This window comes from Neltuma alba, unplaced genomic scaffold (assembly GCF_004799145.2).
Source record: "Neltuma alba isolate B1F8T4 unplaced genomic scaffold, ASM479914v2 tig00011267_pilon, whole genome shotgun sequence".
NCBI classification, from domain to species: domain Eukaryota; kingdom Viridiplantae; phylum Streptophyta; class Magnoliopsida; order Fabales; family Fabaceae; genus Neltuma; species Neltuma alba.
The window spans coordinates 253,009-269,310 of record NW_021635978.1 but is presented as its reverse complement, the minus strand read 5'-3'; the positions used below and the strand labels follow the sequence as shown (position 1 = coordinate 269,310).

The following is a 16,302-nucleotide window of genomic DNA, read 5'->3' as shown; positions in this document are numbered from 1 at the left end:
ACCAATCGATATGTTCGTGCTTTTCCTGCTACATGTATTGGTCTTGATCAGTTGCTGTTTTACACGGTCAGGGAAAAACATTGCTGTTTTACCATACCAAAAAGCCAGCCTTTTCTTGTTTGTCTTGCACCCCCTTCTGTTGTCCTATCAGGTTAGATCTCTTCAACATTTCAAAACAATTTAAAACCTACCAAAATACAGATTAAGTAATTCACTCTTTTAATTAAACTCGTTACCTAACCCATGCTTTTGCTGTGAGAAGATTCTCTTATTCCTATTTAAGTCGTGTTTTCACATGGTTACTCCTTTTTGCAGTGCACACTCTTTTTTGGCTTTTTTCTTTTTGCAATGCATGCTTCAATTTCTATTGTTCTTGTTTAAGTCATATTTTCACATGGCTAACCTTTATTATGTACTCTGTATGCCGCAAAAATAATGTGATTCTAAATTCAGTAACTTATTAAGAGAAGCTGATGGCTTTGATTTGGGGGGGGGGAATCTGGCTGTAATTGTATATGTCTTTTAATGTGACCAAATCCCAATGATAATTTTTGAAATCAAAGTCCAAGATGTAGGACAGATCGTATTCACTCTGTATTTCTGAGCGCCGCGCGCGCGAATTTCACTTGTCTTTCCTTTTTTGATCTGCCTCGTGTTTATTGCAGAAGCTTTGCTGTACAAAACACAATAATTGGTAAATGTTTAGAAGTCTGTTCTTTTTTTTTTTTGGGTATGTAAGCAGAGAAAGGAAAGCCAGCATAAGAAACAAAGATAAGAAATGATCAACCGATCACTGAAAAGATGTTGATTTTGTGGCTGGTCACAGAAATCACAGCGACCAGGTTGAACTTCATTCCTTCCTCTCATTCTCTCTCTTTTCTCCTGATGGACATAGAGTTTGTTTAGAATAGTTTATAAGTAGCTTTTCAATTATCATTTACAGAATATGGAATAAATATGTGAGAAGGATTTTATTTCAATTTATGTTAAATATGCTTATAAGTATTTTCAAATGTTTTCACAAACAAGCCCATAATCACAGGCGAGTATGAATTGTTGGCGTTCCATTGCCACACCTTCCCTGTTTCTGACCCTTGTTATAATTTGAATGACCACGGATTATAAAATAAACAATTGCTAATTACTAATACATTTTGAATTTCCACTCACTTTTGTTTTCAGCCCATCTCTTACACCTAGCGAAAGGGGCACATTCTACAAGGAAGATTGTCATTTTGGATTAAAGTTTAGCAGCCATGCCTATCGGACAAATTGTTTTGAACTTATTTTGTTATCTTACTGTTTATCTATTGACTGGTTATTTCTTCAAAAAGAACAGCCAAAGACAAATAAAGTGGTCACTCTAATAAGTCTGGAAACACTTGGTTAGAGAACTTGCTGCTCACCAAGATCCAATAGACGAAATGTTCAACAATGTGCTTCCTCCTGTCAGGGCTTCAGACGGTGCAGATCAAGTACGCTTTATCTCAGATGCGTGCTTTCATGTGAAGGTGATGTTTGTTTTGGGCTGCACAGTTTAACGTGTTTAATTTGTTTTTGAGGAAAGAACTTTTGTACGCACACCCCCCGGGGGGAGAAGAGTCAAAAGACTGAAGAATTGATTATTTCCCGGCGTATACTTGACAAATAAGCGTTTCAATGCACTGGTTTCTATGGAACTGTACAATTGGAAACCTGTGAGTATGGTATATAATCTCTGCATCATGAGATTCGACGGCAAGGTTAAGAAAAGAAAGTCCCACTACTTGTTCGATTACAAGCTTCCTGAAACTAACAATCAATTGATTTATAGCTCTTCTTTCAGGATATTGCATATCCAGATTGATGAAAGAGCCCATGGAAACTCTGATGGCGACTTCATTTCCTTCCTTTGCTCCGTTGCTTCCTATCCATACACGTTCATCCCTCGGCTCTCATCCAATTACAGTATTGCACATCTTCCTAACTTATGAACCATGCCCACCTTGATGGGGACATATAATATATTCTTAAATAAAATTTGAGAACTGCCAATAAATTAGAGCTCCTTAGGATTAGCTATTATAAGTATTTATAAATGCGTTTCATGTAAGTCGAAACAAAATTTCTTTCATATATTTATCTTGTATTTTGTAAATCATAGTTAAAAAACTATTTATAAGCCCTAAACTCTAAATCCTAAATTCATCTTATATATTTAACTCGTATCTTGTAAATCACAATTGAAAAGCTATTTATAAGTCATTCTGATAACATAAAAAAAAAACTAAGTGTCATTAAAAAAAAGACAGGTGAAGTTTTTGGTGGCTTCTTTTGTCTAACTAATAAACTAGGTTTGAGAGTTAGGATGAGGTTACAAATTTATAAATTTAATACTCCTTCGATTCTAAATATAAAAGTTATTTTATAGTGTAACAAAATAGATTTTATATTTAAGCCAGAATATACTATTCTCCCCACTATTTACTGGACAATTCGAGACTTTTTATTATTTCCTCCTCCTTACAAGAGGACAGCGTCAAAGGGGGATAGTCTTCTTTTTTTTTTGGGGTGAAAAAGTCAAAGAGGGATTTTTTTTCCCGACTTGAGGGCATTTTTATCTTTTTGCAGAAAAAAAGCATCCGAATGAGAACCAAACCAAATATAGAGCTTGCAGTCTGCTGGAACATCCAGCAACAGCCAAGGCGGGAAGGCATGCATTGTGGAACGAACTTCTACAATATGCTTGGTAATATAAATGAATATATGTTTGGTGATTGGCTATATTACCATGTAAGGTAATTTATTTAATTTGAAACTCCATAAATTTTTACGAAATGGAAGAGAATAGAGGTTAGTTAACTCGGGGAGGTTTGAGGCTCTGAGCAACGACAAGGGCTGAAGCACCGAGGTTCCAACTTCCAAGGTCGAAAGAATTCTCATGTCGTGGCTGCTGAAGAGGAATCCTTTCAAAGTGCAATGCATTAAAAGCTTCAGATTTTTCATGAGCTCACAGTTTGCCACACATCATCACCCCCTGAACGTGGGACTCAAATCCAAGTGTATTGGTCTCCGCACAGAGGCGCCAAATCACAAGTTGCCACGCTTCTAGGATTTCATACGGCCAATCTCATTTCAACACAGCCGCTCCTCTCCTCCTTCTTTCTCATCATTCATCTTTCCAGGATCTGCAATTCTCACTTCTTTCTCTTCTTCCCTCAATTCGCATTGCTTTCTCTCTCTCTCTCTAGCCATGGCCGACTCAATTCAGTCGCCTACATCTTCTTCATTGCCGTCTACTGCCAGAGACGCCAGCACTCTCATTCGTCCAAGGCGTGAGCCCTTCGAGCATGGCCTCTTACCTCTCCCAAAGCTCATATTCTCCGATCCTGCGCAAACCCTAATCCCCTTGAAGCGGAGGCTCCTTGAGTTATCCTCTAATCGAAGGGTCAATTCAGCGGCCATCTCCGAGGCTTTACAGATCTCCCCTGAACATGCAAGGCTCGTTCTTGATACTCTCGCCTCGGTTCTACACTACGAGTCCGAACCTCTAGCTACAGCCAAGCCCGGAGAAATTGACTCCTGTGGTGCTGATGTCCATGATCTGGTTTTGTTCTTGTACATTCAATCTTATAAGAAGCTCCTGCCCAGGACGCACAAGGACTCTGCTGCTGTGGCTGACGTTTGGCCCTCCACTTCGGCCTTTGATGGTTATCTCTCTGCCCTCTCGCCCTTGCAGGTGAATTAGCCTTTTATTGAAATGATTGTAATGCCAACGAGACAATTCGTGGATATTGGAGATCCCAGGGACTAAACTGTGGACAGAAAAAGTGGTTTTTAAAATATTATTTTTGCAATGCCAATTAGCCCTTGTGATTGTATCGGTTGTTGAGGGGTTAGGCGTAATCAGTTCCCATATCACTTGTAAACAATCAAATCGAGTCATGTACAATGCCAATTCGGAATGCATGACCTGCTGCGCTTTGCAGCTAGTTTTTTTTTTCCTTTCCTTTCCTTTCCTATTCTTTTTAAATAACCAATTTGGCAATTTTAAACTGACGCCAAATTTTGACCTGAGCTCTTGACGTGTTGGTCAAACTTATATCTGGACTAGTCTGAAATGTCCGATATTACCCGAGTTACTCTTGTTTACGATCTCGGATTAATATGCTCTGGCCACTGTTGGACCCCAGGATTAATATATCATTTGCCGTATCTTTTGTTATGGTTCTATTCTATTCCATATTAGGTACCAATGCTTTTGCGTAATTCTTGAAATCTTGGCTTCATTTTTCAATATTCTGCAGCTAGTGCGCAGCAACAGTCGGCGGTTTACGCCATCACAGGCTGATGAGGAGGCTCATCAATTGTCGTATTTGCAAAAGCACATGGCCAACATTCTATCTCTTCTAGCAGAGCCCGTGGAGGGGGATGACGAGGAATCTTTGGTTTGTGAATTTAATGCATCCCATGCCTATTCATGACTCACTGATTTCCATTGAGATGATTTGCTATATGCCTAATACCAACCCTATCTGTTACATTATGGATTCTTCTTCTTAGAACTACCTTCTACTGATTTACGTGTTTCTTGGTGCCATCCTAAATCATGGAAGGATATTCAATTTCAGGCATTGGATAGCAAGATATATATGCTTCTTGTGCTTGTCTGTTGTATTTAACCTTTATCTCTGGCAGTATGATGTCAGGTTTTATCTATGACCTGAAGCATGAATTGGTTACCGTTTTCATTCTTTTGTCTGGTTCTTGTCACATATCAGGTCCCGACTTATGTCTCATCCAAAATGTTTATTTATGGCTTGTTACTAGTACTCCTGAATCTTTGTAAAGGTCGGAGTAAAATGGCTCTTTACATTCTCTAGTTTTATTTAATGGTTTAATGGACTGTTTTATCTGTAAGCATAATCCCATGCTGGTGGTATAACTTGGTCAAACTTCTTGTAAGCAATCTATATTAACACTTGTGCCATTAACATGAAGTAGTTTGTGTTGACTTCGATAATGAGCTATGTAGACATGTTTGTGAATTTCAAGGCGGTTACACAGCTTTCAAAGCTTTACTGAAAGTTTTCCAATGGTTCCCTTGACGGCAAGAAAATGCTTGTAGGTAGTTCTTAATGTGTATTATATTTCATATATTAAAGCTGATATGATGCTGAGAATTCAGCTTGGCTTCTATCTTTAAGGCTTATGCTGGATTTATTTTTGACATACTAAGAATGAGGCTGAAGGGCATGATTGTCCGAAACAATGTGGGTCTAATGGGTAAATCGTATCCTGAGTGACAGTGTGTGTTCATCGTCATGGAATGGAGTGTGTTGACATAGATGCCTGACAAGTGCTTGGCATAAATGTTTTGTGTCACTTGTACTCATTTAGTCGCCCTGCCCTTTCCTACTGAATCTTAGGTTTTCATGGTTTTTATCCCTCTTTCCTTTACTTGACCTTGTTTCAGGTCTTAACTATGGATAGATTTGAGCACCTGGGCTTTCTGATTCAGTTTGGAGACAAGGGATCTGATGGAAATTCATTGAGCCAAGCATCCCCTTTCTTTGCAAACTCTGACCCTGACATGCCTGCTGTTCCTGTTCCTGCTGCGCAAGTTCATGATTGGCTTGTTCAAAGTATAGCTTCTGCTTTGGAACATATTTCTGAACCGGTTTCTTCAAAGGAAAATGGGCCAGGCAATGCATCTGATCAGGATGTTGTTATGGCGGAGGCATGCACTAACTCAGTTAATGTCTCGACAAGTACTAGAAGCCCATATTTCATTGAAGGGATCTCTAAGTCGTCATATGTGAAGCTTTCGTCTGACATCAAAGGTTCCTCTGTTAGGGTTAGTTTCTTGCACCTGTCCTGTTCTTCTCTTTTTCTTACACCTATGCTCTTTCTACAAAACAGTTTGTCTCTCATTACAGATTTATGTTTGACTAAACAACAGATGCCAGCTAGATAACTTCACATCTTGTGATAATTGTGGATATTGGGCTATTGACTTGCTATAACATTATGTCTGGTTGATGCAGGTTCTAAACTGTCATGAATCTACCATCTACATCTTAGCGCCCCTGAGATACGCTACCGTCTATGGATGTTCTGATGCTACCATAGTTCTAGGAGCAGTTGGCAAGGTAATGGGCCGTAAGTTTTGAGTTCTGCTTTTAGAAGGAGCTAAGTAGATATGCATAAAGTAGAATGTGTATGAAATTTGTTTTCTAACAGGAGTGTGGAGAACAACAAGGTTTTTTTCATCTGAATGTTAAGTTGAGATACTAAGGTGATACTGATGATACTGATAATATGTGGAGCTGCCTTCAAGTGATGGAAAATTTCTTTGTCATTGCATGAATCTTTATCTTTCTCTTCCCCATCTCTCCCAGCTTTTTCTTACTCTAACATATCCGCAGGATACAGTGTGTGTAGAACTGGCTGTTTAGTTGACTGTTATTATGATTTAAAATATAATAACTGATGCTTTAAAACATAAGAACTGTTATATGCAATGCACTTGTATGCCTTCAGTTTGGAGGCATATAACTGATGCTTTTCTTGTTAAATGTTATATCAGCGGCTTCTTCAATTGCCAGGATGGAAGTTAATGCCCATTTCTTTCCTCTGACAGGCTGTAAAAGTTGAACACTGTGAACGAGTTCATGTAATTGTGGCAGCAAAACGTATTTGTATTGCTAATTGCCGCGAGTGTGTTTTCTTTCTAGGAGTGAACCAACAGCCTCTCATTGTGGGTGATAACCATAAGCTGCAGGTGAACTTACTTCCTGTTGCAGTAATGATGCTAATGTAGCTGCCTGTCAAGTTTCTGATTCTACTCATTGTTTTTAGGCCTCAAATGCAATGGCCCTACATATCCAAATTAATGATTTGAGATATAGCCTATTTCATTTAATTGATTTAACTTGACAGAAGTGGTAATATTGTACATTTAGGTGAAAAAAATTATAATGAGAGCATTTTATTTGTTTAGCTTCCTATAATGAATGGTAAATCAGAAGAAGGGTTGTGCTCATATTGGAATTTTATATTGGATGCAACATGACTCTTTAAACTACATGTTGATATACTCTGCTTTTTTCGGCTTTCACCATGTTTTTCCTGTTGATAGGTTCTAGAGTACGTGATGGATGTGGTATTTTGCTCTTTTTATGATTTAGGGGCTAGTTATTGGCTATGTTGGGCCCTGATGTTCATAGTTTTTGCCTTGATTTTATCAGATGTTAGAAATAGATGAGATCAGCGTTTAGGCATGAACCATGTCCAAAGTGTATTCAAATTGTGTTATTTTCATCAACTGAAGATAAACTGGAAATGACACATATTCATAAAATCAAAATATTTGAAATACATCCGGACTGAATAACCCTGATGGATTGTGTAAACTGTAAAATATTAGATGCCAAAGTCAAATGCAGTTTTGATTGGTTGGAATGCAATCCTTAGTTATATAACTAGAAATATGGATCTTTGGTCTTCTGGTCCCTTATCAATGTCTATTTTACCTGTCCACATTTCTGATTTTGGTGTTACCAGCTTTTGATAATGAACATGTATTTTTTTCTAAGATCCTCACTCTTCCCAAGTGGGTTTATTATTTGAAATTGTTTTCTAATTTTTTGTGTTATTAGGTGGCACCATATAATACATTTTACTCCCAGCTGGAGGAGCACATGACTGAAGTTGGAATTGTGCCCACTGTAAGCAGATGGAACGAACCTCTAGCACTGGGCATGGTTGATCCTCATGATTCATTATCTCATCCGGCGGGTGTCTCTGATGTTCAAGCTGAGTCTGCTATGCGGGTGGATCCTGATCAATTCACAAACTTTATGGTATGACTTTAAGCTGGCTTACAGGACAACGTAAGATTTTTATTTTAGGTTAAATTAACCTTTTAGTTTTCACACCAAGTTTTTAAGGAATTTTAATGTAATCCTTCAAAGCAAAGAGCAGTTAAGTCCCTGTTTATTTTTCATGACTTAGTAATTCACTTGCCATCTAATCTATGCTAGTTAGCTGCTCATCAGGTCTCTCTTCTTCTCTTTATCCCACGCACCCAGACTTGGTTCTTTCATTCAGTGTATTGGTGAATATCTCTTACAAAATGAACACAAGACCTTTAAATGAAAACAGACCAGGCTATATGCATAAACTGTCCAGTCAAGTAGAAGTTGAGAGGACATCCATCACACAATGCTGTTCTCAAACAAAATGAAATGGAGCATTCTTCTTTGCACTGGATGCTAACTGCTAACTCTGTCGTCTTTACCACTCTCTATGGAAACATGTGAAGCCCGAATTAAGTGTTTAGTGCAACAAGGAGAAATTATGTTGTGCTCCATGCTTTTCCCATGCATGATTTCACTTGTTTAACCATAAAGTAGCGCCTTTTTATCTGCTTTTTAATCTTTACTTTTCCTGTTATATTTTAGAACCATGTTTGTTTGCCGTGCAGATCCCGAACTGGCTTGGGGGCGAGCACACTGGGTCTACAAACGACAATCCATTTAAACTGCCAGATGCTTACATTGCATCCCAGCATAGAAATGTATGTCAACGAAGCTATTTGGAATTCCTTAGTGATTGGACTTCCAAATTTAGTGTTCAAACTATAGAAAGGCTGCATTTCAATGAATGATTTGATTTATATTAATAACTATCGAATTGATTAAAATTGTACCTTCGTTTCAGCAAAAAAATTTGGAGGAGATGAAACAACTTTTGCGGGAAACACCCTTAGAAGAAAGCCGAAAACGGGAATTGTCATCTGCACTTCATGTGTACTTCAGGGACTGGTTATACAGTAATGATTACTCCTCCTTTATTTAGTTTAACTCAAAGCATGTGTAGCTTTTATGCCTTTAAGGAGTGTAACACTCCGTGTTTTCTTATTCGAACAATGCGGTTGATAAATGTCTTCCAAACCTGGACCTTTTCCTTGCCGTGCTCACTGGTTGAGGTAGATTCGTTCATTTAGTAATATTATACTCGACCTTTTATTCTGTGTCAAGCTGATTGTTTAGGTAGATTCTTTTATTTAGGGGGTGTTTGGCATTCTCAAAACCGTGGTTTCAGAAGCACTTTTTCGCAAAACGAGGTAACGTCTTCCACATATTTACTTCGTAATCCGTAAAAGCACTTCTGAAACCATAGTTTGGTTTCTATCTAAACACCTCCTTAGTTATATTACATTTGATCTTTTTATTATGTGCCTATCCACTTCTTTCTCTCCTCTTTTCATCTCATGATTATGATTTTGCTTTTCTCGTGTTGTGGCAGCTTCGGGAAACATTCGTCAACTTTACTGTCTACAAGGTGATTGATCTTTGTCAGACATTGTTACGGCAGTTATTGAGGAAACTGGACGAAGGTTCCCGGTATTCTTTTTGAACTTCGTCTAGCCAATTCTGTTGGCTCCGCAGGTAGCTGAAATCAGAAGTGAATTAATGCTCACGTATTTATGTGGTGACATCGCGGGTGCGCAGAATAGAATTAAAATTACAGCTGCTAATCTGATTGTAAATTTTTTTCCCCTTTTTTTGCTTGTGACAATAGTTACTGTAATATTTTGTCAGCCTAAGTTAAGTGGCCACGTTTAAAATTTCACTGCCTGCAGTGCCAACGTCCAGTGTACTGCTTCGTTTTTTCTTTTCCAAAGACCTTTGACACTTGGTCAAGTCAACTTCACGGGAATTTCTCGTGAACCCATCAAATATGAATTTATTACTCCTCTGGTCCTAAGTATCGCGAACCCTCCTCTCATATATATATATATATATATATATTTGTTCTTAGTCTAAGAATTAGTTTACTAATTTAAGTAGATTAAGAAAACTAGTTAAGTTAGTTATTTATAATAAATATGTGGTTTTTTCTAAAATATCTTTACTAATCAAGTGTATTATTTAGAATTATTGTTATTATAAAGACTATTTTGAAATAAATAAATAAAAATGAGAGATAAAATAAATTGTGGTTTGTATTTAAGATCAAAATAAAAGTCAAACAAGTTTTTATATTAAAAATTGGAGGTAATATGATGTCAAAATTCGTGAGCATACCTCGTTGATTTGCTCAAAATTAGATGCAAGCCTAATGCATTGTTCAAAATTGAAAATTTGAAAATTGAATTATATTAATTACGACTTGTACATATTTACGTTTTTATACTTTATATTGATTGTTACCGCTCTTGGTTAAGATAATTGATTGTTGTGGAAATATTTAGACCATTCTTTTGCAGTAAAATCTAATCTGTTACATCGAGAAAACTTGCCCTCATCTCCAATATAAAACTGTCTTAGGCGTATAGTTTTGCAGTCAGAAGCAACATTGTAGTCTGTTTTTTAATGTTTCGGTTAGGCAAAAACCTTTGACGAAAGTTATGCATAGAGCCCTACGAGCAAGTTCGTATTGATGACTACGGGTAATGATGTGGGTCATGAAATTGCAATTGGCCCCCGACCTAAATAGAAGTGCTAGGTTGACCACCAAAGGTTAGTACAAATTTACACCGATTTCAACTGCAACTAGATGCGTCGTTACAATTTTCTGAGAATATGAGATAGAACCCTCGGCCTTGGCGCGGCACAAGTAATCTTCAAGGACGGCGTAAATAAATATTAATAACCTTTATTTTATAATCTTAATATAAAAACTAATTTAATTTTTATTTTGATCATAAATATAAAACTTCAGTCTATTTTGTTTTATATATTTATTTATTTTTTAAAAATAATCCTTATAATAGTTACACATCTTAAAAATTTCATTAAATGATAATTTTAATTAATATACATTATTATTAAGATATTTTAGAAAAGACAAAATATATTTATTATAAATAATTAATTTAGCTAAGTTTTCTAATTTTTTAAAATTAATCAACTAAATAAGGACTGAAGGCAGTATTAAAACTAAAATTTGAAGATAGATAGATGCCCTGTCAACCACACGACTATCCTTGACAATGGTCGGTTCAATAATTTACCTCCACTGCAATTCCATAACGTCCTAAACGGCGGAGAAATGAAAAGGCAAGAGTCTCGGGTGGGATCATCTGAACGTATCTTGCGATCATTCCACATCAAAAAAAACAACGCGAAAAATTAACATACATCGCCGAGCTCTGCGAAGTTTCCTCGTCGATCAGTGGCACTCATCCTTAAAAAGAATCCCGACCATTGGCTAATTCGGAATGATGCATTAAACAGCATTTATTGGAATCAACCAGTTCACGAGCACCAACTTACAACCGAAAAGATATCAAAAGACGGCTGAGGATGTAACCCCAACTCGGAAAACACGAGTGATCCGCCCCTCTCATCAAGTTAAAACGTCTTCATATGGACCAGTTCTTCATGAATCAGCATCCGATCTTTTCTTGGTGGTGTAAGGATAGTACTCCTTCCCGTTGTCAATTCTTGTAGTCTGACCCCCAATGTCAATAATTGATGAAGTCACTGCCAATGCTGTTCCCGCAGAAATTGCGGTTGAGATGCTCCTACCTAGAACAAAGCATTATCATTAAAATGCATCTTAAAAAAATGCATGCTAATAACATGTATAACCATGGTTCAGTAGCCTACATCAGATGCAGAATGTTAACCTTGCAATGATGCTCAGCACAAATGATTCGTTTTGTATAAGTTTACAGCAGTCACGGCCATTTCAGACAACGTGCAATCATGAATTGAGAAGGAAAGGTGATAAATAATAAGCTGGTACAGGACAGTAAACACTGTCCTGAGGATTGGGTGCTATGGAGAAATAGATGTAGTTTATCACAGCTCCTTAGCAAACAGTTAACATTGCAACTCATTTAAATGAAAAACGGGGGAAGAACGAAGATATCATTGAACCATATAATTTAGTAAGCAAGCAACATGCAGAGTAATCAATTCTGAAATCGGGAGCACAACGAAGGGCTGTATTAAATGAATAATGACAACACTTGCAACACAACATTTTACTAGGGATCCACACTGAGTAGCAAAATCTTGAACATAAATATTTATTAGATAAAAGGACTACCTCTGTAACCCAGAATAGTAGCCCCAGCAGCAAAACCACCGACCGCCCCATTAATAAAGTCCCTCTTTGCCCTATAGTGCTGCACCAATTGCTCTACCCCTATGTAGACTCCTCCTATTGCAGCAAATGTCATCCCATAGTTGCCCATCATCTTCAAAGTTCGCATCAACCCCGGAAGAGCAACATTTCTCTCAACACGAGGAACATCATACCAAGTTGCAACTATGGTTCCCCAGATGGTACCAGCAACTAAACCAGTCGTTGCACCTTTCAAAGTTTTCATCGTTGGTGTATCCTCATCCTCCAAGTACCTTCGTTCTGCAGGGTCCATGATTTTCTCTATGCAAGAACGCAAGTTACCAAAGGAATATATTAATCAAACATTCAAACCACAGTAACCCTCCGGTGAATGCAGTTGCAACGCCTGTTTGACTTCTATCTACACCATTTTGAAACCTACCTTCAAAAGGGAGACGCCTTCCTAGATATTCAACCCCCCATGCAGGAAGTCACAATACTTTCCAAACATATATTATGTCTCCATGCCTCATTGATCATGCATTTCTAGAATGTTTGCATTTAGCCTAATTTCAATCTCGTAAATTGTAATCACCATCTTTTTTTAAAAAAATAAAAAATAAAACTAACATCATCTCCTGCAGGAAATTATGATGGTATTATCTTGTTCGCATCGTCGAAAATCTGAGTGGCAGAAATAATCAAGTCATTGACACAAAAAAAGAAAGATAACAAAAGCCCAAACAGATAAACGTATAGTAGATGTATCGAGGCATAATCGCAATCAAAAGTACGTATTATAAACAAATTATCAGTAATCAGATCTGAAGCCGCTGATAAAACATCTATCAAATAAGCAAAGATCAAGATGAAAACCCTAAGAAGACGCACAAATACCGTAGGGATGATTTTAAAGAGGCGAATTCACCAAGCTGGCCATGTCTTTGGAGATTAGAGCTCGTGGAATTACCAGAATTAAAGAAGAAAAAGGGGAGTACCTGTGAGAGCTGAAGGAGAGTATCAGGCGACCAGATTGAGAGCTTCTGGACTCTCGGACTCGCTTTCCTTGTGGCCTCGCTCGGTCGGTTGCCCGTCGCCTTGCTGAGCCTTGCCCTGCCCCATTGAGTCACGTGTTTTCCGCATGCTCTTCTCGCGTCTCTGATTTGGGCTGCACAATTTAAGATTTTTCTTTTTCGCAAAACAATTGAAATTTTGCGAAGTTAAAATAAAATGGTCCGTTTTAAATAAACCAGATAAAATGAACCTGGTATATTACTATGTAATTTTTCCATTTTACAATTAATCATTAATCATTTAAAGAATAAGATAATTTACGCTACCTCTTATATAATTTATTGAAGTTAAAAATGATATTATTATTACTATTACTATATTTATAATATATGCTCCGACAACTTCCTGTATTTAAATTTTTTGTTTTAAAAAAAAAAAATTTCAAGGGTGGGCGGGAAGGGACCTTTACTTACAGTTGCAGGAGTGACTCAGTGACCCAGAATCAGAAAGGTGTGTGCTTCTGGAGATTGCAAAATCACCGCCAACACATTTAATAACCAGGATTTTGGAAGTTATAAATAGTGGGAACTTGTGACAGGCGGTTGAATACTACTTCAATTTTGTTAGAGATGCTCTAGATTAGTAAATCGTATTTGTCTTGGGGTTTCACGTTCATCAATACTAGTTGCTTATACCTACCTGTATTCTACACAATGGTGTTATTGCAAGGATAAGTTTAGGGTTACCTGTTTCATTTTATAAATTAATTTGGCCATTTCAATATAACCGCAGAAATCTACAGGAACTATTCTACTTGAGGAATGTGCGAGTCTCTCCCCTCTTTATGTGTTTCGATTGGCTCTGAGATTCTTCGTTCTGTTGGTGTTCATTCAAACAAGTATGAAACAGATCATGCAAGAAACAATATGGAAGCCACTGCTCCTGATATTTCTATGGAGAGTTCGCAGATTGATTGGGACATATATATGTGAATGCAATGGTGGAAGAAACAGATGAAACAGACAACGGGTCAGGTCCTTATGAAATCATTAATGCCAGTGACATTATACAGAGGAGTTCATCTACTGAAGCTTTGGGATGTGATCTGGCAACTACAAAGGAAGAACATGGTACACTCAGATACCTTGGGATGCGAGCGCCCCAGATGAAAAGCTGGAGACAGGGAAGAAAGGAGATACCTTGTTGACAAAGATTACAGAAATAAGATTATTGATGATCTCTATGAGGTATATCTTGGATATGTTAATGTACTGTTTTAATGATAGAGTTCTTGATTCCCCCCCCCCCCTTTATATAACTTCTATTCGGATTTGCTAGCCTAGGCAGACATATAGAATAGGCCTAGCCAATTTTGCACAGACTATTGGAGTACAACGAAGTGAAGATGAAAGAGGGGTTGAAGGACTTGGCTACTAAAAGTATCGAGCTGCAAAACTCGTTATTTTCTGGCGGGCCAAAGCAAGTGAGCTCCACTTTTCGTATGCGTGAGCAAATTCCATACATTTTAACCTGGTTGTGAGCAAGTCTTTTTTCATTTTCTTTTATTTGATTTGATGTAACTTTCTTTACTTCTCGTCTTTTCTCTGTTCTTGGTATTTAGAGCAGAAGTGACAATAATCATCATCCCTGCACTCTGTCTGATATCAGTACTTAAAAGTAATATTGGAAGTTATATTGTCATATTTGCAATTGACCTGATTGTGTTAATGGTGACCAAACTTACTTGTGCAGAACATCTTTAAGTCAAACAGCCGATCATGTTTGTCAACGTGTATGACTTGAACCGCATCTACCACTTGTGCCAAGCAAATATTTACATATAAAATGTTCATATATGTTACTGCCGTAGAATCAATTCAAAGAAAACTAATCCAAATACCAAAGTTTGACAGGCGCACCTCTAGCTAAGCACAAGGGAGCTGAAGCAATTGTGTGAGGGAACACTGTCATGTTTGACGACGAAAGACCTGTCAATATAATAAGAGAGATCAACACTCAGCTAACTACTGGCTTTGGAGCTTGTAGAAGGGTGCTTGTTGGTCACTATGTCATCCTGAAAGATGATTAATAGCTAAAGAAGAGGAGCCTTGATGGTCAGAGCTCTTTTCTTCAACTTTTTTTTCTGGGGTTTAAAAAAGAGGTTGCATTACGTGCTCATTTTACTACAAGACGATACCTTGACGATGCGTAAAGGTACACAGTTGGATGATGGAAGATTTGAAGACAAATAAAAGATTGAAGTGTGAACGAATTAAAGGGAAAGTGTCTACAATGGTTTTCCGAGCAGAAATTGGTGGATGGTATGATTTTACTATGTGTTGTTGCTTGTTATCATTGTTATCATTAGATGCTGGTGAAGAGGCGTGAGTTCTGAGTTGTTTCAGAGCTGAGGCCCGTCGCAGGCCTGTAAAAGCAAGATTCTTAGCAGTCACAAACGGCTTTAACCCCAGACAAAGACCTATTCATAGAGGCAGAGTGGGATCTTTTCGTCGTACTCCTTCTGGCCCCTTGGGATTCCCTGCCTCCGTGACACAACCTCTCTATTTTTATGTTAACGTCGCCTTTAACCAGTAGGTGAGGCTTCATACCTAACAAGAAACCAGTGCCGCTTGCTGGGCATCATTTTGTGCGAAGTCATTGCACGGGAGAGAAAGGGGATTATATCTGGGCTTCTGATAGTTGTCAATGAGAATGGATAGTGAGAGAACTGGAATCTATAATCACTAAAAGAGTGTTTAGATTAACTGAAATGGATTTTTTTAAAAAAGTTGACCAATAAATGTCTTGACGAAAGATATGCAAAGGAGGAGGGTACAGAGTTATTAAGATAACATTTATGAAGGGTTAGGGAAAAGGGCCGCAGCAACTGAAGAGGAAGACAGAGATGAGAATGGAGTGGATTAGGGAGGCAGTATTTGTGGGGCCACCCTTATTTGCTGAGCATGTGTTTGTACTTTTCTATGTGCCACTTTCTTCTCTTCTGGATCTCTTCACCCGCAACACATGCCAGAGGACACTTGTGTTGAAGAAAGTAAAACGAGCAAAGAAGGCGAAGGCGGGGAGAGAGAAAATGAAACGAATTGTGAACATTATTTTCTTGAAGTTATACACGTGTTCTTAATATAAGCAAACGACATTAACTTATTGTTGACAGCTGTAACCTAACCTGAAGCTAACTAAATCAGTTTGACAAAAAAAAAAAAA

The 16,302-nt window shown here is 37.7% G+C and overlaps 2 protein-coding genes across 4 annotated transcripts; one reads left to right on the top strand and one right to left on the bottom strand.

The window, feature by feature from the left end:
• Positions 1–1,890: 1,890 nt before the first annotated feature.
• Positions 1,891–9,763, top strand: LOC114763244 (TBCC domain-containing protein 1). 2 transcript variants are annotated; one of them, XM_028952866.1, is made up of 9 exons: positions 2,615–3,718; positions 4,287–4,427; positions 5,456–5,836; positions 6,027–6,131; positions 6,623–6,763; positions 7,641–7,844; positions 8,468–8,560; positions 8,704–8,815; positions 9,292–9,763. In XM_028952866.1, exons 1-9 carry the CDS (start codon positions 3,233–3,235, stop codon positions 9,333–9,335), a joined length of 1,707 nt encoding a protein of 568 aa, XP_028808699.1. In that variant the 5' UTR covers positions 2,615–3,232; the 3' UTR covers positions 9,336–9,763. The 2 variants fall into 2 exon arrangements, with proteins under 2 accessions (XP_028808700.1, XP_028808699.1); XM_028952867.1 differs by lacking the exons at positions 8,704–8,815; positions 9,292–9,763 and adding an exon at positions 1,891–1,947 and having other exon boundaries at positions 2,611–3,718; positions 7,641–7,874; positions 8,468–8,548.
• Positions 9,764–11,062: 1,299 nt separating this feature from the next.
• On the bottom strand, positions 11,063–13,162 carry LOC114763228 (outer envelope pore protein 16-3, chloroplastic/mitochondrial). 2 transcript variants are annotated; one of them, XM_028952845.1, is made up of 3 exons: positions 13,062–13,162; positions 12,046–12,384; positions 11,063–11,519 (listed from the first exon to the last, which is right to left on the bottom strand). In XM_028952845.1, exons 2-3 carry the CDS (start codon positions 12,374–12,376, stop codon positions 11,371–11,373), a joined length of 480 nt encoding a protein of 159 aa, XP_028808678.1. In that variant the 5' UTR covers positions 12,377–12,384; positions 13,062–13,162; the 3' UTR covers positions 11,063–11,370. The 2 variants fall into 2 exon arrangements, with proteins under 2 accessions (XP_028808678.1, XP_028808679.1); XM_028952846.1 differs by lacking the exon at positions 13,062–13,162 and adding an exon at positions 12,506–12,942.
• Positions 13,163–16,302: the final 3,140 nt, after the last annotated feature.